Here is a 20587-nt window from a genome sequence, read left to right as displayed (position 1 = left end):
CAGTCAGCACGCACGGCCTTATGAAGTGTGTTAAGGGCTCAGTGGTGTAAGGGTGTAACAGAGAGCTCAGCGCAGCGGGAATGCAAACCAGCAGCAGTGTGGAGCGCCAGGACCTGGACCGGCAGCCCCTGGCTTGAAACACAAGCTCCTCAGGGGCTAGAGGCCATAAAACCAGCCCAAATGGAGGAGCTCACCTGACACCTGCACACCAAGAGTGGCAGCTGAGTGGAGCACGTGTACCAGTTTCATGAGAACCCACCCAGGAATCAACCCGGAGACAACTCTGCAATCTTTCTTTGCTTTATTTATAAAACAAGAAGATCATCAAATTGGTTTTCTTTAAACAGGAAGAGCTACTTCCAAATCATGCAGCGATTTCAAGTGGGTTGAAAAAAAGAGATCACCTTTAATGCAAACTTTATTTAAGAGTAAAAAAATACGTATTTGCAGACATACTAGTGACATTCTGAAAATCCTGCTGTATGTTTGTTGTTAACCCCGATTTTCTTACACACTTTTCTTACAAATCTTAAATATGTAAATTAGCTGCTTTTTAAAGACTTGTTATTGTACTGTTCTCAGTACGCAGCCACTGGACACACCACACTTGCCCAGAGTTTTTTTTCTTTTTTTTCCTTCTTGTGCGATTCCCTCTCAATTCCCGTTTCCCACGAGTAAATCCTCGCAGCACCGCAGCATCGCAGGATCAAAGAAGATATTTTTGGGAATCCCCACCCCCACACACACACACAGAGTCATGTTGTTTTGGTTCTCAACTTCAGAAATCCTGTCTGAATCCGGCGGCTCTGTACATGTCTGCTACGACAAGGGCGACCTCTAATGGTCATATTGAGCAGTACAGTGAAAGGGTAGGACCAGTGCTTATTTTCACAGGGAGGGAAAGCACACATTGAGCAGGTCCTAATCATCTACAGAAAACTAAACGGATATAAACATATGTTGGCGCCAACGATCAATAAACCAATCTTCGAAATAGCAACCCCCCCACCCAAACAAAATCAAGTCCTAACTAGAAAAGGAGAAAGCTTCATTTTTTACATGTTCTCAACTCCTTTGATACCAATTTTTTTTTTAATCCACTAACAGGTATTTTAAAAGGATGCACCTGACAAACATCTTCCAAATAAAATCTTACTGTATCAAAATGGATTCCCATCCCAAAAAAAGCAGTGGAACTGTACAGTTTGTCAGCCACAGCCGACAGATATCAGCTCTTGAAGCCAAGTTGCACTCAGTCCTGCAGTGTTCAGTGTTGTGCAGGGGTGGTGATCCACCTCTTGTGTCTTCGCTGCTCACTTTAACACGTCGAGCGTCTGCATGGGTGCATGGCGCGGGTGTGGCTGCGCTGGCATTGCCAGGCCTCCCTGCATGTCCTGCGTCTTGCCGTGATGTCGGGCTCCCAGCTGAGCGCATTCAGTCATCCTTTAGCCCCCCGAACACAGCGGACGGCACGCTCTTCTGCTCCAGCTGCACCTCTGTGGACAGAAGCAGGAGCCTGTGATTATTATCAGCCACTAATCTCATCACTCCTAGTAGCACAGACAGCAGGCTCTGGAGCACAGTGTGGGAACTAATCAATTCCATCTTCTAACCACTTTACCCAATACAGGGTCACGGGGGCAGCTGGAGGCTATCCCAGCAAGCACCGGGCTCCAGGCAGCTGGAATTGAACCCAGTGACGAGGCAGCAATGTTAATCGCTGTGACCTAATCCAGGCACTCCTAACTGAGTCTGGCTGGACCAAGAGTCATCTTGTACTCACCGTCAGGCTCGTGATCCTCACCCCCCTCGTCTTCATCGTCGTCGTCAATATCGATCTCGTCGGGATTCGCCAGCTTGGACAGCTCCGCCAGCTCGCTGCGGGACGTGTCGCTTCTGCACAGACACACCCTTCGTCAGGCCAATGCTGCCGAAACCTGACCCTTCGTGAGCACAGCACCCCCTGCCCCACCCCAGAAAAAGACCCTTCCAGAGAGCACCCCCAGGACACGCCACCCATCCTGCAGCCCCGTCCGCTTCCCCACATTCCCTGCTGACTGCCTGCCTTCAGCTGAGAGCAGAGCACGTTTTTATCTGAGCCAAGGAAGATTTGACATTAAACCATGAGCTCTCCGTTGACAAACGCACATCCTGGAGGCACCAGTGCCTTCTGGGTTTTGTGCAACGAGGCACAGTCGCTTAAACACACTATTATTTTGTTAGCTAGACTGAGGATGTTCTATAAGGCCTTTTACTGCTGATTATTCACACCAGTTAGCTCACACAGACCAAGGGCTGGGTCACTGGAGCCTGGCACAGCAGGCCGGAGGCCTGTGACACTGCAGCCCGGAGGCCTGGGACACTGCAGCCCGGCGCAGCAGGCCCCTGTGCTACACCTGCTAGATCAGAAAATCTGGGACTGGCCTGGGACACTGCAGCCCGGCGCAGCAGGCCCCTGTGCTACACCTGCTAGACCAGAAAATCTGGGACTGGCCTGGGACACTGCAGCCCGGCACAGCAGGCCCCTGTGCTACACCTGCTAGATCAGAAAATCTGGGACTGGCCTGGGACACTGCAGCCCGGCGCAGCAGGCCGGAGGCCTGGGACTCTGCGGTAGACTGACCTCACGAACAGGATCTTGTCCTTGGGCTTGGGCCGGTCCTCTTCAGCCTCGGCGGCCAGCTGTCGGGCCTTCTGCTCCAGCATCTTCATGTCGTCTATACCGCTCTGCCCAGGGGCCAGGTCGGACACTGCAGGATACAGGAAGGCAACACACACAGTGAGGCAACACAACTCCACAGCAAAACACTACAGAGAAAGAAGTAAAGTTGCTAGAAGAAGCTTGAGGAACCAAATCGCTTTAGTCTTGAATGATTGTCTTGGAGATTATGGATTTCTTCTTCTACGAAGAATCAGATTTCTATGGAATAACCAGTAAAGCACAAACCACAGAACAAAGTATGTGAAAGTGCTTTTAAAATAAAAAAACAAGTGTGTTAACCGCACTTCTTCACACAAAGGGGCTTTGGGAGTGTGGAGCAAGCGGTCTCCTGTTCTTGGTTAAAATGTACTTCCGGATCTTGTTTGTATTTCACTGCTCATTCTATAGTAGCCCGTTTTTCCACAGTGTGATCTGACCTTGCAGGGATGGGCTCTGGCTCCCCCCCACCCTGAACTGGATAAAGCAGTCAGATAATTGGTGGATAATCTGACCTAAAACCAGCAAGAAAGACTGAAGCAAGTCTGATTGTCCCCACTCTCTGCTGCCCCCTTCTGTCCTACCTGTGCCAGTGGAGCTGGTGGAGGCCTTGAGCATCTGGGAGGACATGAAGTTGACCTGTGTGTTGTAGGTGGCCTGCACGCTGCGCTTGATCCGGAGCATCTCCCGGATCGTGTCCTCGTTCCCGTGCCGGATCTCAAACTCCTTCCATGTCTGCCAGAACCCTGGTGTCATCTGTTGCCCCGTGCACATGGAGCAGAGCGGGAGAGAGGGGGTTAAACACGGGCAGGAGAGTCGCCATCCGACATGCATCATCGTCCACCCTGAATTTACTCCTATCCCGACATCCAGACACCTAGCGCAATTCGCCATCAACCACCTGAGCAGGGGAGCCACTGCAGTGCTTCGTGCCCAACCCCTCAGCCTTGCTGGTTCTGTAACACTCACAGCCTGAGCTGCTGGCTCGCTGGGCAACTGCACAAGAGGAGACAGGCCCCAGGCCCGGCGAGCCGGCGCTCACTTTCGCCAAAAACAACTCTGAACTCTTAGGTGTTAAAAAAGCCCCGTCAGCCCCTGTTAATTGACTCTGTCCCACGTAAACCTTTTAAATCACAACCCGTCCAATCTACACCTCTCCCTTCTGCACAACCCATAAAAACTTCTGTGCCTTTTCCCACAACTGTCCAAAAGCTCTCTCCTTGCCCCAGTGGATACGCGCCGATGCTGGGGCAGGACTCTCTCGGGTGGGACACGCCCCCCGGCGAGCCTGATCAGGCGTGCAGCACGGAGGCTGTGTGGAACGCTTCCCCCAGGTTACACAGAAGGCCGCACATGGGTCCAGGTCCCCTCTGCACTGCCGGTTCGTCCTGGGAGACCGACAGGACCTGCTCAGCTGCAGCTCTTCAGGATCTCTGCTGGCCAGTCCCAAGAAGAGGAGGACACCCAGAGGAACCAGGTTCGAACTGCGTGCATCATTTTTTGGTGTTCATCCCCATTACTCAAATTGAGACCAGACAATCACACCACTATCAACCCCACCCCATCCCATTCAACTCGAAGTCACACCTCTAAACCAGCTTGACACTGTCACTTTCAAAGGTGTTGATGATCAACCTTTTGTATCACTTGAAAACAGTTTTGCATTTTAATTTAATAAAACAACTGAATTGACCAAAGACTTTGAAGGATGGAAAAATATCAGAGGAACCAGAAACACACTGAATGTTTCCTATCTGGCTCCCTGAGACCATAAGGCCCGTGATTCACCACTGCAATCCTTGGGATTCTAGTATCTTCTACTTACAACTTTTTTGATTGTTTAATTAAGGCTTTAATTAAACTGATTAGATTAGTTATCAGAATTTATTTTTAGTCTACAGTTCTTCATCAACTGGGAGATGTCTGGTCACTCACCTATTAATTGGAAAGCTCTAATTAAGCCAATTACTAGTTCAGTCAGAGCAGTAACTGTCTTCTGGTCTAGCAGGTGTCGCAACAGTGAACTGCTCCAGGGAGAGCTGAACTTCAGTGAGCTAAAGACAAGAGTCTACTACACAGTCTGGATACAATATGGATGTAATATAAGTGAAAGCCCAGATGGAATGCTGATAAAACACTATAATCCAGAAGATTATAAATGAGAGTCACTGGGAAAATGCCTTAAACTCAATAATTTGTAGGTTGCCCCTTTAAAATAGTGTTTCAAGACGGGATGAAAAGCAAGCATCAACAGAAATGTAGAAGTCAGACACATTCATCAAGACTTGCACTTTGGCTGCAGAATGGTCAGTCATAAACAAATAGCATGTCTAAAAAATTGATCCATGTGCCCCAGGGCAGACAGGAGACACACACACTATCCCACGTGGATCCATGTACCCCTGGGCAGACAGGAGACACACACACACACACTATCCCGAGTGGATCCATGTGCCCCAGGGCAGACAGGAGACACACACACACTATCCCGAGTGGATCCATGTGCCCCAGGGCAGACAGGAGACACACACACACTATCCCAAGTGGATCCATGTACCCCAGGGCAGACAGGAGACACACACACACTATCCCGAGTGGATCCATGTGCCCCAGGGCAGACAGGAGACACACACACTATCCCGAGTGGATCCATGTACCCCAGGGTGGGTAGGACACCCACACACACTAACTCAAGTGTCTCCATGTGCCCCAGGTGAAGTAGAAGATACTAACCCGAGGGTCACAGATCTGAGAGCAGTATGAGTAAATGGCTCTGGCGCGGTCAATCTCCCCCAGCTTGCACTCCATGTCAGCGAAGCGTAGACACATCTCGCGTGAGTGTTCATCAGGCAGCACCTAGGGGGCAGCAGAGCACACACTCCAGCAGTTAAACAAGCACACACCAGCCCTCAAAGTCCTTCACCGCTATCATGATTATGACAGTGAAACAGAAACTGTTCACGTTGATGAAATGTCCATGAAACATTTGCCACACTATCTGCTTTCTTTCCTAGTAAAGGACATTGGAAGATGACTCACTCCTTTTATCAGTTTTAAAATGCAAAGTCATTTCGCAACCTTTTTTTTACAGCGCAATACATTTAGCGATGCAAATAAATTGGCGTTTTTAACCTAACCCTTCCATGCAGTTGCTCTATATGAACAGAAGGAACACAAAGAATAATTTGAACAAGCGAAAGGCTTCTATCCAAGAAACAGAACCGTGGCACAGGGGAGCGAGTGAGTGCTGCTGGAGACTCGCTGTCGACAGGCCCCTAGTGTGAAACTGCCACTGGAGGGCGTGGCACAGGAGGAGTAGAAACTCAGAGGCACAACTGGGGCTTGAACTGGGAACCTCCAGGTACCAAGCCCTCAACCCTGAGCACCTGGACCTCCTCTCCTCCCCGATAAGGAAATTAATCAACACAGGCACCACAGGGAGTGAAAGGCAGGTTTGTCGGCTGTGCTCTCTGCCCTCTCTCGCTACGTCAGGATGTGCAGCTTCAGGCGCCAACGTGGGCAGAGACCAGCCAGTACTGCAGCCGAGAAAGCAGGTACTTCTTCCTCTCGGTGTGCGTATAGGTTCACAGGGGAGAGTCACCCTTCTTTTCGCCTGTTGTCACAGCAGGGCCATGCGGTCGAAGGTGCCTCTGAGACTGAAACACAGCATGACCTAAGGCCGCAGCACCGGTCACGTCAGCGGCCCTCACTGAACCCACCTCGATGGCCTTCTGGTAGATGCTGCGCGTGTGTGTGACCCCGTAGATCTCGGCCGCCCTCTTGATGTAGATGTTGAACATCTCGTACTGCTCCCCGACCTCCACGGCCTGCGTGGCGCGCTCGTACACGGCCATGGCGTGGCGCGCCAGGCCGTACTCCTCCTCCAGCTTGGCGTACAGCAGGTAGATGGCTGCCAAGCAAGCAGACGGTCACCGTCAGCCAGGTCAATGGAAATCGATACTTTTACAGAGCAGCCATACCACATGAAAACCGCTCAGTTTACCCACAATGCCTCTTCCAAAGCAGAATTATTAGCTCAGCCCACACTGCCAGGTTATGAAATATGTATGTGTATTTTTGGTGTCTGCTACATTTTAAGCTTTAGATTTAGTTCATTCTCTCTAAGATGCTCACTGGTGGGAGGCAGATGAAGTTGGCCCTTTTAACCTAGCTCTTTCAGCAACCTGTATGCTTGACACATTGAACAAGAACACGTCAAAGTGAAAGCCAGCCTGGCCGACCTGCGTTTCCAACATTAGTGCTTCACCTACTTTTCGCGTACTTGGCCGGACAGCCGTCAAGGGCCTGCTCGAACAGGTCCCTGGCTCTCTCCAGCTTCTTGCCCCCGTAGCGGTCAATGAACTTGGTGAGGTAGGTGTTCCAGATGTCGTACACGTTGGGCCACTTGAAGAGGGCAATGCCCCGCTCGTAAGCCTGCAAAAAACCAATCACGCCAGCGGCGTCATGAAGAATCCCCGAGAGGGGTGTTCTGGAACATGGCTTAATTAGAAAATCTAATTATCTACAGTTCTGTACAATAAATGGAAGAGAGTGTAAAGTATAAAAAGACAAAGATTAAAGACTGTAAAGATCACATTCATTTTAGTACAGAGTAGCCGATACTAAAAATTTTAATCCAGCCTATGAAAGTGGGATGTGTTCACTGGACAGATTCCACAAGAAAAAGCAAAACCACGGGCATCCTTCAATCACTCTACAGATGTTTTTATGGGTAAACATTTTTTCAAAATAAACATTTATTTGGAGGACCCCCCAGAGGGTACCCGCACCCCTCACCTTGAAGCTCTCCTCGAAGTAGTTGTGCTCCTCCAAGAACATGGAGTAGTTGATGATGATCTGGGGCGTGGCGATCCGCAGGTCGATGATGCGGTCGTACACCGCCTTGGTGGACTGAAAGGGCGAACAGCAGAGAGCAGTGCAGGTGAGAGGTGAGCACACGCCTGCACACAGACAGGACAGGTGGATACTTCTACTTTGCTGTCCAAATTAGCTTTGGTGAGCATGCACTGATGTGAGTACTTAACATCCTGCCTCAGAGACAACAGTCCATCCTCCCTCTCCCTGTGCTCCTTCAAAACCAAGTAAAGGAGACCCCTTTTAACACAAACAGTGTGGGGGCACGTTATGAAACAATGCCATGGATTTTCAAGTTTTTTCCCCCACACAGCATTTTGCAGCCCTTTAAGGCAGTAAATTCACACACAACTGTACTGGGAGAAACAGATCCCATCTGCAACATGCATCGAAAGGGGACTCCACACCTGCACACTGACGCACTCCACAGGTGTCCGAACTGCACAGAAAATAAACGCACCTGAAATGTCCCCAGGCTCTCCTCCAAATCCGCCAGCATGGACCACACCTTTAGAGACTTGTAGACCCGGTTCTGGACCGGTTCGGATGCATCAAAGTATTCTGCTTTCTTCGATGGAATGGCTGTGGCTTTCTGTAAATCAGAGGTGGTTAAAAAATAAACTGCTTAAGAGCAGCTACCCTATGGTTTCACCATTTCACAGTGCAGTTTTTTTTTACATAAAACCTATTTTTAGTTTGTTCAGAGGTCCTGAAATGAGCTGACACAGAACAGATTTTATAGGATAGAGACATCAGCATCAGAACAGTATTTAGGTGACAGACCCTCTTCACATGGGACTGTACTGTAACCCATCATGTGGAAATTTGCACAGGGATCTTGCTTATTCTGTCTAGCAGCTGTCTCTGCCTAGCTTCAAGACTGCATTTGAAGAAATGGACTCTTTCAGCCTGCACTGAGAATCCACACAAAACACGCTGATGATGGGATATGGCGGGACACAAGTCACGCTGGTGCCAGAAGTGGCTTCTGCTGTCCTGCACTTGCCAAATCCTGCACTGTCCCCCGCAACCCCCACCCTAGTCTGACGGGCTCTCACCCTCAGGATGCGCAGTGCCTGGTCGTAGTTCTCGTGCCGGAGCTCCATCTCCCCGTACTCACACCAGACGCTGGCCAGGTCGTCCACCTGCTTGTAGTTCACCTTGGTGGCCTTCTCAAAGATGGTCCGTGCCTGGGGGGGGGGACAGCAGAGAGACAGAGGGGGACATTGGGGGAGTGAGAGAGAGCAAGAAGGAGAGGCAGGCGCAGGGGAAGACAACCATGGGAGGGAACAGAGAGTAATAACAGTGACATAAGATGAAGTGAAAGAACAAGATGGATTGGAGAAAAGAGAGAGCGGAAAAAGATCTTTCACAAGCCGATCAGAAACAGTGAACATCTGTCGATCCTAATCGGGTTTCATTTTCAGTTCTGGATCATGGGGAGCTGGAGTCTATCCCAGCAGGCAACGTGCACAAAATCAGGGAACACCCCAGACAGGATACCAGTCCATCTTGCGGCAAACAGACACAGACACAAACTCTCACACCAGGGCCAGTTTTCCCAGAAGCCAATTAGCCACCAGCATGTCTTTGGGCTGTGGGAGGAAACTGCAGCACCCGGAGAAAACCCACGGGAACACAGGGGAAACATACAAACTCCACACGGACAGCACCCCAAGTCCGGAATTCAACCCAGGGCCCCAGCTCTGCGAGGCAGCAATGTTAACCCCTGCGCCACAGTGCTGCCACAAACCGAGACAAAAACACATGGCTTCTGGTGCTACAGCTTGGCCGGCGCACCAGGAAACGATCGGACACTTAAACGTCTCTGTTCACTCACGTCGTCGAGCTGCTCGTTCTCCTCGTAGAACTTGGCGAAAGACACCCAGAGCATGTGTGGCTTCCCGGTGGCCTTCATGGGGTCGACCGTCTGCACCGCCTCCGTGTAGGTGTTGATGATCTGCCCGTTCACAAGGAAACAAGCGTCAGTCTCCAGCGTACGCGAGCGACACGGACGCCCACCAAACCGATTAACAAATTAACGATGCGGCGTGCTCAGGAAAAACAAGAACGCCTATGTCCCTCTCCTGCGGATAAGGCCGCAGCGCTCCCATGCCTGCTCGCTGGGATATGGGAATTATTTGCCCCGGGTGCTGACCTCTCGGGGCTTGCCCTCGTACAGCTTCACCCTCTTGTGCCACTCGTGCACGTTGTGCGGGTTCTGCCGCAGCAGCACGCTGTTGAGCAGCAGGGGGCGCCGGTTGATGAGCTGCTCGAAACGCGCCAGCCGCAGCTCCAGGTCGATGTCGTCTGGGGAGGAAACGGAAACAGCCGCAAATGGCGATTATTGATTATTGATACCGTTAATTACAAATAAAAGTCATCTTTTTACCCACAGCAACCATCACAGCTGCCCGCAGAACAGCTGTTCCAGTCCACTGCAGTGGAGACTTGAACGACTTCCAGCTCCTAAAGGTTTTAATTAGGCTGTATTGAAGTACAGTGATCCCTTGCCAGCTACATTTTGCAGCTGGTAAACTCCTGGCCTTATGGGAAAAATAGGGTAGGGGGAACTGAAGTCACGATTCAACTTATTAAATTCCCTTAAACACGTTTTACCAATTATAAAGTAAAACAATGTCAACAGAAAAACACAATATATTGTGGAAACAATACTGTATAGTTTTTTAATTAATTTGTAATGTGATTTCTAGCATTATTGCTGTGATGACACCCATGTAGACTGGGTTACATGACAAATACAAGAGCAACATCGCTGCGCCACTTCTTACACTCCCTCTGCTCACTTCCTCACTTTCCTATAGTGCAAGGATTGACATTTACACCAAACAGCCGAACCCCAGCTTGATTAGTCTGCCACGCAAAGTGCCAACCACGTGACATTTCTCTTCGAAGCTCAACGCGGATCTAGATCGCTTGGCCACACTTGTGCTCTTCGGTCTCTCTCGTACACATATGAATCGAAACTGCTGGACATGCCGACTTGCAGAGGAGGCTAACTGAGAAAGAACAAGACCAGACCGCGAGGCTGCAGTCTCACGCTTCCTCTCGTGACACAAACTCTCTTACCAGCACGCATCGGAGCTCACTTTGCAGATAAGGTTTTGCTCAAGGCTTGGGAGACACGCATTGAAAAATGATATATATTATATAACAGTCAATTCAAAGCGTGTACTCAATAAATTTGTGCATGGCAAGGGATTACTTTACTACAATGGAGAACTGGAAAGAAGACCGCAGGCTGAGCAAACCTAGTCGCCAGATGCTGAGGAGTGAACGAGTGTGTATTATCCAAAAGACTGTCCTGGGGCATTCTGGTCTGGGACCTCAGGCCTCACCTTCCTCGTCCTGCCCCATCTCGGAGTTGGTCTCCATCTTGGCAGCGATCATGCTCTCCTCAAACTGGGCGTAGCTGTCGAACACCTGCGTGAAGTCCCGCACCGTCACCACGGTCTGGATGGACTCCTCGTACATGTCGCGCGCCTGCAGAGGGGGGAGAGCAGGGCGAGAGACAGAGAGGAAATAATTCTGTCCCTCGATCTTATGTTTTGGGTCAAGCTGAAAGAACTGAACCTGTCTACTCCGGGATCAGGGAAGTCTGCGGGGAGACGCGATACAAGTATTCAAAAAGCTCAAAGGCACCGACAAGGTTAACCCAGTGAACCTCAGAATCAGCAATGAAATATGAACGCGACAGCACAAGTCGAGGCAATATGGAAGTGAACTTAAATCCGAGAACGGATTTACACAAACTTTACCCAACAGGTGGTGGGATTGTGGAACAAGCTACCTGGCCATGTTGTAGAAGACAATACCCTGGCTTCACTCTAGAAAAGGCTGCATGAGATCCTTGGATCATTTAACTAATAGCCAGCAGCCATATCACCCTGCACCTCACAACTGGCAGCCCACTGAAGCTCAGCAGGTGTGAGCCTGGTCAGTACCTGGATGGGAGACCTCCTGGGAAAAACTAAGGCTTCTGCTGGAAGAGATGTTAGTGGGGCCAGTAGGGGGCGTTCACCCTGAGGTCTGTGTTGGTCCTAGTGCCCCAGTAAAGTGATGGGGATACTATACTGTAAAAGGGCACCTTCCCCCCGAATGAAATAGGTGCTGTCTTTGGGATGAGATTTAAAAAAAAATTAGACTCTCTGTCGTCATTAAAAATCCCAGTGTGTTTCCCAAAAAGAGTAGAGATATAACCACAGCGTCCTGGCCAAATCTCCCCCACTGGCTTTTATCAATTACGGCCTAATAATCCCAATCTCTGAACTGGCTTCATCACTCTGTTCTCCTCCCCACTGAGAGCTGGTGTGTGGTGAGTGTTCTGGTGCACTATGACTGCTGTCGCATCATCCAGGTGGGGCTGCACACTGGTGGTGGTGGAGGGGAGTCCCCATTACCCGAAAAGTGTTTTGAGTGGAGTGTCCGAAAAAGGTGCTATAGAAACATAAGAAATTATTATTAGCCCATTGAGCTAGGTGGGCTGTACGGTCTCCTCCTGTCTGTACCCTTGCTTGTGTTTTGAAGCGAGCTTCAGCGCTGGCGCCCTACCTTCTCGAAGTGCCCGCTCCGGATGTAGTAGTCCGCCAGGGAGCACCACAGCTTGCCCAGCTGGTCCGTGAAGCGCGTCAGCCCCCCGCGGATGATGGCGCCCACGTTCAGGGACTTCACCTTGTCGGGGTTCTGGGAGATCAGGTCACACATCTCGTGCCACAGCTGCGGGACGAGGAGAGGACAGTTACACACACACACACAACAGGGTCACACCCGGACCACCGGGATTCGGGGGGGGGGCTCGATTCACGGATTCACCTCTGTGCCAGGGAAGCGCGAGAGCGGAAAGCAGACAGCTGAAGACGACACCCACCTGGTAGTTGGACTTCCCCTCCTTGGAGACGAAGGTCTCGTCGTTGACGATGGCGGCCAGGCGAACCGCGGCCTCGTCCAGGCGGTTCACTGACCGCAGGTACTCGATGTACTCCTCCGCGTTCTCCGGGCACAGCTGCGCAGAGACAGAGAGTCAGGCCCCCTTCCCGTGCGCTGCGGGCCGAGCCCTCGGCTCTCCCCGCGGGGGAGGGGGGCGGCGGCGGCGGCGGCGCGCTCACCTTGAGGTAGCGGCGGTAGACCCTGACGGCCGTCTCGGGCAGCGGGTAGCGGCAGACGAAGCGCAGGTAGAGCGGCCAGACGCGGAAGTGCTGGGTGACGGGCAGCGCCCGCAGCGCGCGGTCGAACGTCCGCCGGCTGCGCGTGATCTTGCACTGATCCACCAGGAACTGGCAGTAATCCAGCCAGATCCGCGGCATCTGAGAGAGGAGAGAGACGGGAGAGGCTCCTTCAGAACAAGCACTGCACTCTTGCTCCTCCAACGTGCTCACTGAGACACAGGCAGTTTTTCTGGAGGGGGCAACCGGTTTGCCTCTCATAAACTCTCTGCAAGGTTTTTAACTGGTCGGGTACCAGAATAAAGCCCTACTCCCGAGGAAACGCAGACGGGACGGAACAGATCTTGTGGTTGGTTGACGGGCCGCTACCTTGTGCATGAAGACCAGCGCCCTCTCGTGGCAGTTGTTGACCTCCTCGAAGGACAGATCGGTGACACACTTCCCCTTCACCTGTTTCCTGCGCTCCCTCAGGTAGTTGTACCACAGCTTGTAACTGCAGAGACAGCCGGGACTTTAATCAGCAACCACTGAGAGGTGAAAAACTCCTCACCTGCACAACTTGAACTGCATTTAGATTCTGCTCTTCGCTTCACCCCTCAACTACGTGCCTTCCTGTCCCAAAACGATTACCGTAACTCCGGAATCGAAGGCCTTTGCTTCATTATGCTTAGAAATGCTGCTGTGGTTATAATGGTTGATTTGGCTTGCCAACCCTGAATGCTGCACAAAATAACCGCAACAAAATACCAGCCTTTTAACCTGAAGGTTTGATATTAAATGTTCAAGATCTGTCTCTAGATTTTGAATATAGTGACTGAAGAGATTTTCTTTGTGGTCACTTTCTGTTTGAATACCCCAGTGATTAGAAATCAGCCCCAGTACCACCCAGGGAGAAACCTGTGGGCACAACAGTCCTACACACCCACGGCCTGTGAAAGCCATTTGGGGGCAGCAGGCCCCAGGAAGCACAGCTGAGGCCCGTGGCACCCCTAAACCAGAATTCACTCAGTCAGTCGTGATGTCCCCTCTGAGGAGTCATGATCACAGTTGGCTACTGACACAGCCCAGGCTCAATCAGTGTCAGCGGAGCACATACATACACATGCAGCAGACTGCACGTTATCGCAGCGGACTTCTTCAGAACCAACAGCGAAACACGAACCAGAGAACACAACTGGGCACAGCATTTAGACCCGAGAACAGGAGGCGCTTTTCTACACAGAATATCACGGGAGTCAGGAACAAACTACCCTGACATGCTGTTGAAGCGAATGCTACGGTTTCCTTCAATTAATTAACTCATGGGCTCTTGTCTAAGTGAATTCTCAAAGGATCAAAGGTTTCAGTCACTTCTGGCGTGCCTGCAGAATACTCCATAAAGTTATTTCACAGGACCTAGCTGGCTGATTACAAGCAGACTCAGTCTTAAAGCGCTCGTCTTTACAGAAAGGGAGGTGGGGGTGTGGAACAAGCTCCCCAGCCACACGGTCAAAGCAGGATGCCAGGGATCCTTCAGGAAATGGGCTGGTGATGAGACGCCAGGGTCAACGAGCTACCGAACAAGCTGACCTCTCTGAACTCGGGTCCCTGGGCAGAGTCTGTCTGTGTCTCCCGGGGGGGAGCGAGCCGGGCCGAGCCGGGCCTCACCTGCCGGGCAGCTCCTTCAGTGCCCTCTCGTACACCATGTTGAGGACGCTCTTGGGACCACTCTGCTTGTGCTCGATGTACCTCATCCAGCACTTGACGGAGTAGGGGTTCCGGATGATCTCCTCTTCATAGGGGAGGTCTTCTTCCTCCTGCAGACCGGCAGACAGCAGACAGAAAGACAGACAGGGGGGGAGAGAGAGGGACAGAATGAGACAGAGACAGAGGAGGAGGAGGAGAGAAAGAGAGACAGAAGGACGGGGAGAGAGAGGAGTGAGGAAGACAGACAGAAGGAGGGGGAGGGAGAGAGACAGAACGAAGGAGAGTTGGAAAAGTTACAAGTTGCGAGCAAAACAGCGTCTTCGAAAATGCAAACACCACCGTTCCTTCTGATCCCAGCTCCCCCTTATCAAACGTTTGTGCGAAAACGACTGTTTGTATTTATCCCAGTGATCATCCAGCACCTTCAGAGAGATCACGGGTGTACAGAGACACGGGCAGGGGGGAAGAGGGGACACGGATAAGTATTGGTATGTATGGGTACATATTTAACAAAGGGGGAGAAGTACCGTCAGTCGTGTCTACCTCTTCGATACACCAGTTGCTTTTTAAAACCCATCACGCGTTTGACGAGTTGCGAGCTGAGCGTTTAAAATGCTGCCTGAAAACTGCATAAATGCAAAGTCTTCTGAGGGATATTAGGAATGAAGCTGATTCTTTCAAACGTAATTGTTGAGTAATAAATTAAGATTGTTTAAAGATCCGAGTCGTGTGTTGGTCACTGTTTAATCGCTGCAGACGTGTATCTGAAATTAGTAAAAAAACATTAATTGGAGAAACTGCGGTCTGCGTCTCAATTTAAGTACACATCTCTCAAGTTTCCCACTTTTAACAATGCCCATGCCGATGATGACCCCCTATCCGTAAAGCCCTCACGCCAGAACAGGACGCATTCGTCCCCCCTACACTGACTCAGGCAAGTCCGAGGCTCAACCGAGGCCTACGGGGGGAACAAGCTTCAAAATCACGCTACGGCCCGACAGCTACACTTTCCAGTTAATAATAATAAGACTTTACAAAATCCTACTTACAAATGTGACCTCTCGTTTTTCCGTTAATGACGGCATTATGTATGGTATAAAACAAAATTAAGTTTGAAATTCCGTGATAAATTAACTTCCAGAACGCGCTACCGACGAATCCCCCAATCACCGCCCACTGCGGGAATCTCATTGGACAATTCACACTGCGTCATCCTGACAGCCAATGACCGTGCTTGTCTTGGTAAGCCCCGCTACGTATGAAAGTTACGTACTACGACGTAGTGTACTGTGTACATAATGTAACTGAATATTGATAATGATGCAAAGGAGCAAGTTAAAGGTTTATTCCATCCTGAAAAAAGAAGAAAGGAAGCACAACGTTTCGACTGTGGAGCCTTCTTCGGGTGTGATTGGTAATTATGGTTTTGTTAAGCTTTTTTCCACATGTGAAATTTGGAAGCAAAATATTATTAAAACATTGTTTTAAATGGTTAGATGATAAAACATCCCAAAGCGTCGAATTCCTTAAAACCTTAATAAGGAAGATTATCTGAGGTGCGATTATAGCTAGTGAACACTATCCAGGAGTGGTGATCTAAAGTATAGGTCCATTGTGTGTTGCCCATGATCCATAGTCTGGGCCTGGCCACAGACAAGACACCTGCATCGCAAGATGGAAATCGGGGGCAGAGAATGTAGAGGGGAACACACAGAGCTTTCTAACTCTGGAACGCCAGACTAAAGACGTCACTGCGGGGCCTCTCGAACAGGAGCAGTATGAGTTTCACAATGGGTCTTGCCCAAGATTGGAGCTGCAGTCGTGGATGTGGAATACACAGAGAATTAACAAGAACGAAAAGAGCACAGTTAAAATAAAATCCAGGATAAAACTAAACAAAAAAACAACCAGGCATGTTGTGTGTCATGCACTCCTGATTCTCTCTCCCCACTAAAATGAGTGTCTCCTTGATAAGGGTGAGGTGGCAGTTACTGGCCTGTTCAGGGATTGTTTGAGGTTTCACTAGCTGGCTGCAGTGTGTGGAGAAAGAGACACTCAGGGACACTCTTGTGCATCAGCTGTGGAGTTTATATTCTGTGCTGTTAGGAGTGAAGATACAGAAAGTCATACAGACTGCCCTCCTCTCAGATTGACCAGTGTCCCTCCCAGTGCACTGCATTCTTCAAGCCCTGAACCACAGCCTGGGCCAGTCTCACAATTCACCACAGTTCACTACAAAACACTGACGACAAGGACAGGAGAATGTATATCTAACGCTTCTATACGCAAAAAACAGAGTGAGATCTCCAGAGGAACAAGTCCTTCTCTTTCCCTGTGCCTCTCCCTCTCCTCTTTCTCTTTCTCCCTCTCTCCTCCCTCTCTCTCCCAATTTCAATTCAATTCAATTCAAGGTGCTTTATTAGCAGTACAATCAGTGTTGCCAAAGCAAATAAAAATAAAATTAAGATGAAACAGAACACAAATTAAAAATAAAGTAAAATCTACAGACATATTACAGACATTTACAACAAAGACATATCATAAAATATTTACATATACTGTAAACATAATTAGCATTATTGGGAGACAGACTCACTGTTCCTCAGGCTGTGACAGGAGATCACATACTGGGCTGCCAGTTCAGCTGAGTTCCCTCCTCCCTCTCCCAGTAGGATTGGGACCTGTTGTGATTCTGGCAGGTGGGCCTAGATTTCTGAATTTCGGGAAGAATGTTTCTCTAATCCCAGAGTATTTGTCACAGTACAGTGCACCTCTGTCTCTATTTCTCCCCGCTGGCAGTGGGAGCACAACCTGTCCTCTCTGGGCAGCCAGGTCTGCCTGTGTCGCCCAGTTTCTATAGCCAGGCTGTGGTCACTGAGCCTGTACTTCGTCAGGGTCTGTTTCTGTTTGTTGTTTCTTACCTTGGTCAAATATTCGGCTAGTGTGTATTGTCTGTTTAGGGTTCTGTAGCATTCCAGTTTATGTTGTATTTGTGTGTGTGTCCCAGTGTGTGAGATATTATTGTCTGATCTGTGCTGTGATATGGCTGAGTCTGAGTTGTGGTGCTCTTGCAGTACTATCCTGATGCTGGTTAGTGTTGGTGTGGATCAGGTCAGTGAGCCTCAGGACCAGCTGGCTCAGGGGGCTCTGTTTTGGGCTCAGTAGGGCTTTGTGGTGGTAGGAATTTTGGTCTCTGTTTTTTAGGTGTAGCCAATACTTTAATACTCTTTTCTGTATTTTTATCAATAGTGGGTACTGGCCTAATTCAGCCCTGCACCCGTTGTTTGGTGTTTTTCTCTGCACATGGAGGATGTTTCTACAGATCTCCATGTGCAGAGTTTCTGTGGGGTGTTTGTCCCATTGAGTGTAATCCTGGTCTGTGAGGGGACCCCACACTTCACTGCCGTATAGGGCAATGGGTTGGATTACACTTTCAAATATTTGGAGCCAGATTCTTGTTGGTGGGTTGATGTTGAAGAGCCTCCTTCTTATTGCGTAGAAAGCCCTGAGTGCCTTCTCCCTCGGTGCCTTCTCTCCCCCCTCTCCCCAGCCCCCCCAAGTCCCTCTCATGGACGTGTCTTTTTCTTTCCCAGCTGTGCCGTGTGAACATGGTTGATGAAGGAGAAGTAGTCATCTCCAGGAGCGATGGGCCCCGAGGATGTGGGGGGTCGAGGCGGCCCTGGGGGGGCCCCGGGAGTGGGGCAGCGCTGGTCCTCCATCCTGGACCCCTGCGTGCAACACAGGGCAGAAACAGGCAGTTTAAAACGCGGGTTCATGGCGCTGTGGCCCCTAGGCACTGCCTGCTGCTGCTCACCTGCAGCTTGAAGACCATGCAGCAGAGCTGCCCCGCCCCCTGCCTGATCCCTCGCCACGCCCACCCTGCTGCTGCTCACATGCAGCTTGAAGACCATGCTGCAGAGCTGCCCCGCCCCCTGCCTGATCCCTCGCCACGCCCACCCTGCTGCTGCTCACCTGCAGCTTGAAGACCATGCTGCACAGCTGCCCCGCCCCCTGCCTGATCCCTCGCCACGCCCACCCTGCTGCTGCTCACATGCAGCTTGAAGACCATGCTGCAGAGCTGCTCCGCCCCCTGCCCTGCCCCCTCTCCATGCCCACCCTGCTGCTGCTCACCTGCAGCTTGAAGACCATGCTGCAGAGCTGCTCCGCCCCCTGCCCTGCCCCCTCATCACGCCCACAAGGCAACGGCCCAAGCGACACCCGCTGGTCGTCAAGGCGATGACTCTGAGTGGTCATCAGGAGGTCAAAGAGGTCATCGATCTCTGGGCCAGCAGAGCCTGAGAGTGAGAGGAGGAGAGGAGGAGAGGAGGAGAGGAGGAGAGGAGGAGAGAGGGTGGAGAGAGGAGGAAGAGAGGAGGAGAGAGGGAGGGAGTGGGAGAGAGGGATAAAGAAAGAGAGAGAGGAGGAGAGATAGGGAGAGAGTGGGACAGAAAAGAATGGAGATGGAGGGAGGAGGAGGAAGAGGAGGACAGAGAGGAGGAGGGAGAGAGGAAGAGAGAGATGGAAAGAAGGATGACATGAGTCCTGGGTTTCTCCACTCATATTCGTGTTTGTGTGTGGTCCGTGTGGCCAGAATGGAGACCCTTGTGGAAGCCAGGCTAGGGGCGCTCGACGGGGGTACTCACCAGCAGTGGGGGTCCCGCTGGGGGTGCTGACGGTTTTGCCCAGGTCAATGGGGCAGCGCTGCTCATCCAGACGGCCTCCCTGCACTTGGCTCAGGAGCTGGAAGAAGCTGTCGGCCTCTGTGTGCTCGGTGTCTGCCCTCTAGTGGACAAAAAGTGACACTGCAGTGCTCGCTCACAAAACCACAGCGAGAAACGGATGCGTTGCTTAGAGGGAATAAAAAAAAGAAACTTTCTTAAACGTTTTTAAATCTTTTAAACTTGGAAGGATCGCAAACAGATGTCTTGGACTTGATATCCTGACACCTTTTTTTAACCTTCTCAACATCGGTGTGCACATAACAATATAACACAGTGCCCAAGTAGCCAATCAGCACTCTTCCCATTCAGATTAACAGCATTGATTGACCAATTAGCAAACTACAAAAATGTTGATAGTGGTAGCCTATCAGTGGTTACGATTAAATTGGCCAGCCAATCAGAATGCAAAGTTTATTATGAGACACCTAAGCAAGCAAACCCATCCCAGTGGCACAACTTCCATTGTTTTTAATCTACAGTCTTCCAGCTCATTTTATTTTTATAAGCAAAATAAGCAATTTACTGAGTTAGTTTTCTTAACCGAAGCACACGTTAGATCTGACACCTCCCCCTGAAAACCTTCCAGATTTTCTCCAGGCTTTCATGAAGGAGACCCAGAAGCGATGAATAGAAGAACACAGCATCTCTGTTGATTACTCACCTGACGTCCTTCCCTGGAGCCACTCTGGGTCCCTCCCTTTGTGTTTGAGTCCGCAGCAGTCATTGTTAAACTCCAGCCGGGCGAGACACAAAATAAATGAATATTTAAACACCTCAGGTGTAGTCTCAGAGCTGTATTGGGAGTCACAGGCACTGCAGGAGCTGAACACACTCCGATCGGCAGACAGCAAGAGGACCACAGCTCTTTTATAAAGGCGCTTTATCCCTGAGCTCATCCCCAACCTCCCCAGAAACACAGTCATGCTCCATATTTGTGTTAATATCGCCGGGAGCCTCCGCGTTAATCCCAGATAAATGAGCTCATCCCCTGGGATTGCTGCTCAAACGCTCTTTAAGTGAGCTTGAACGACTCCTGTTCCGCCATCAGTGACATTAATTCCCCCACGTCTCGGCTGCAGAGACATCAGGAGCGGGCCCCCTTTCAGAGGATTAGATCTCACCATGCACTCTCACCTTCCAGGCTGGGAGTGCACCTCCGAGGACTGGTCAAAGAGCACTGCAGTCGGCTGGGAGAAACTGCCCGTGCTGACCCACAGCTGGCCTGTCCGCAGGAGCTGGTACAGGGATCCCAGCTGGGAGAAACTGGCCGTGCTGACCCACAGCTGGCCTGTCCGCAGGAGCTGGTACAGGGATCCCAGCTGGGAGAAACTGGCCGTGCTGACCCACAGCTGGCCTGTCCGCAGGAGCTGGTACAGGGATCCCAGCTGGGAGAAACTGGCCGTGCTGACCCACAGCTGGCCTGT

General features: G+C 50.7%; 2 protein-coding genes across 2 annotated transcripts; both read right to left on the bottom strand.

Annotated features, from left to right (window-relative positions):
- Nucleotides 1-284: 284 nt before the first annotated feature.
- xab2 (XPA binding protein 2) lies at nucleotides 285-15618 on the bottom strand. Its single transcript, XM_069195736.1, has 19 exons — nucleotides 15492-15618; nucleotides 14404-14552; nucleotides 13126-13249; nucleotides 12700-12897; nucleotides 12462-12596; nucleotides 12146-12310; nucleotides 10933-11077; nucleotides 9732-9883; nucleotides 9414-9533; nucleotides 8632-8763; nucleotides 8034-8165; nucleotides 7496-7609; nucleotides 6970-7132; nucleotides 6418-6608; nucleotides 5432-5554; nucleotides 3283-3454; nucleotides 2624-2750; nucleotides 1784-1896; nucleotides 285-1496 (listed from the first exon to the last, which is right to left on the bottom strand). Exons 1-19 carry the CDS (start codon nucleotides 15525-15527, stop codon nucleotides 1435-1437), a joined length of 2553 nt encoding a protein of 850 aa, XP_069051837.1. The 5' UTR covers nucleotides 15528-15618; the 3' UTR covers nucleotides 285-1434.
- A 797-nt stretch (nucleotides 15619-16415) lies between these two features.
- Nucleotides 16416-19909, bottom strand: LOC138241831 (G-protein-signaling modulator 1). Its single transcript, XM_069195737.1, has 4 exons — nucleotides 19825-19909; nucleotides 19086-19224; nucleotides 18574-18737; nucleotides 16416-18170 (listed from the first exon to the last, which is right to left on the bottom strand). The coding sequence occupies exons 1-4, from the start codon at nucleotides 19885-19887 to the stop codon at nucleotides 18009-18011; spliced, it is 528 nt and encodes a 175-aa protein (XP_069051838.1). The 5' UTR covers nucleotides 19888-19909; the 3' UTR covers nucleotides 16416-18008.
- Nucleotides 19910-20587: the final 678 nt, after the last annotated feature.

The sequence above is a fragment of the Lepisosteus oculatus genome, chromosome 11 (genome assembly GCF_040954835.1).
Source record: "Lepisosteus oculatus isolate fLepOcu1 chromosome 11, fLepOcu1.hap2, whole genome shotgun sequence".
NCBI classification, from domain to species: domain Eukaryota; kingdom Metazoa; phylum Chordata; class Actinopteri; order Semionotiformes; family Lepisosteidae; genus Lepisosteus; species Lepisosteus oculatus.
Note: the sequence above shows the minus strand (reverse complement) of the source record. Positions and strands in the feature narration are given on the sequence as shown.

Excerpts from the sequence above, each read along its gene's own strand:
- xab2 (XM_069195736.1), bottom strand. The coding sequence starts at position 15,527 with ATGCCGTCATTAACGGAAAAACGAGAGGTCACATTT. Across the intron at positions 13,250-14,403 it reads CTGAAGGAGCTGCCCGGCAG|TTACAAGCTGTGGTACAACT; the intron begins GTGAGGCCCGGC and ends CTGTCTCTGCAG. Across the intron at positions 2,751-3,282 it reads CACCAGCTCCACTGGCACAG|TGTCCGACCTGGCCCCTGGG; the intron begins GTAGGACAGAAG and ends TGTATCCTGCAG.
- LOC138241831 (XM_069195737.1), bottom strand. The coding sequence starts at position 19,887 with ATGACTGCTGCGGACTCAAACACAAAGGGAGGGACCCAGAGTGGCTCC. Across the intron at positions 19,225-19,824 it reads GCTCCAGGGAAGGACGTCAG|AGGGCAGACACCGAGCACAC; the intron begins GTGAGTAATCAA and ends TTTGTCCACTAG. Across the intron at positions 18,171-18,573 it reads GCATGGTCTTCAAGCTGCAG|GGGTCCAGGATGGAGGACCA; the intron begins GTGAGCAGCAGC and ends TGTTGCACGCAG.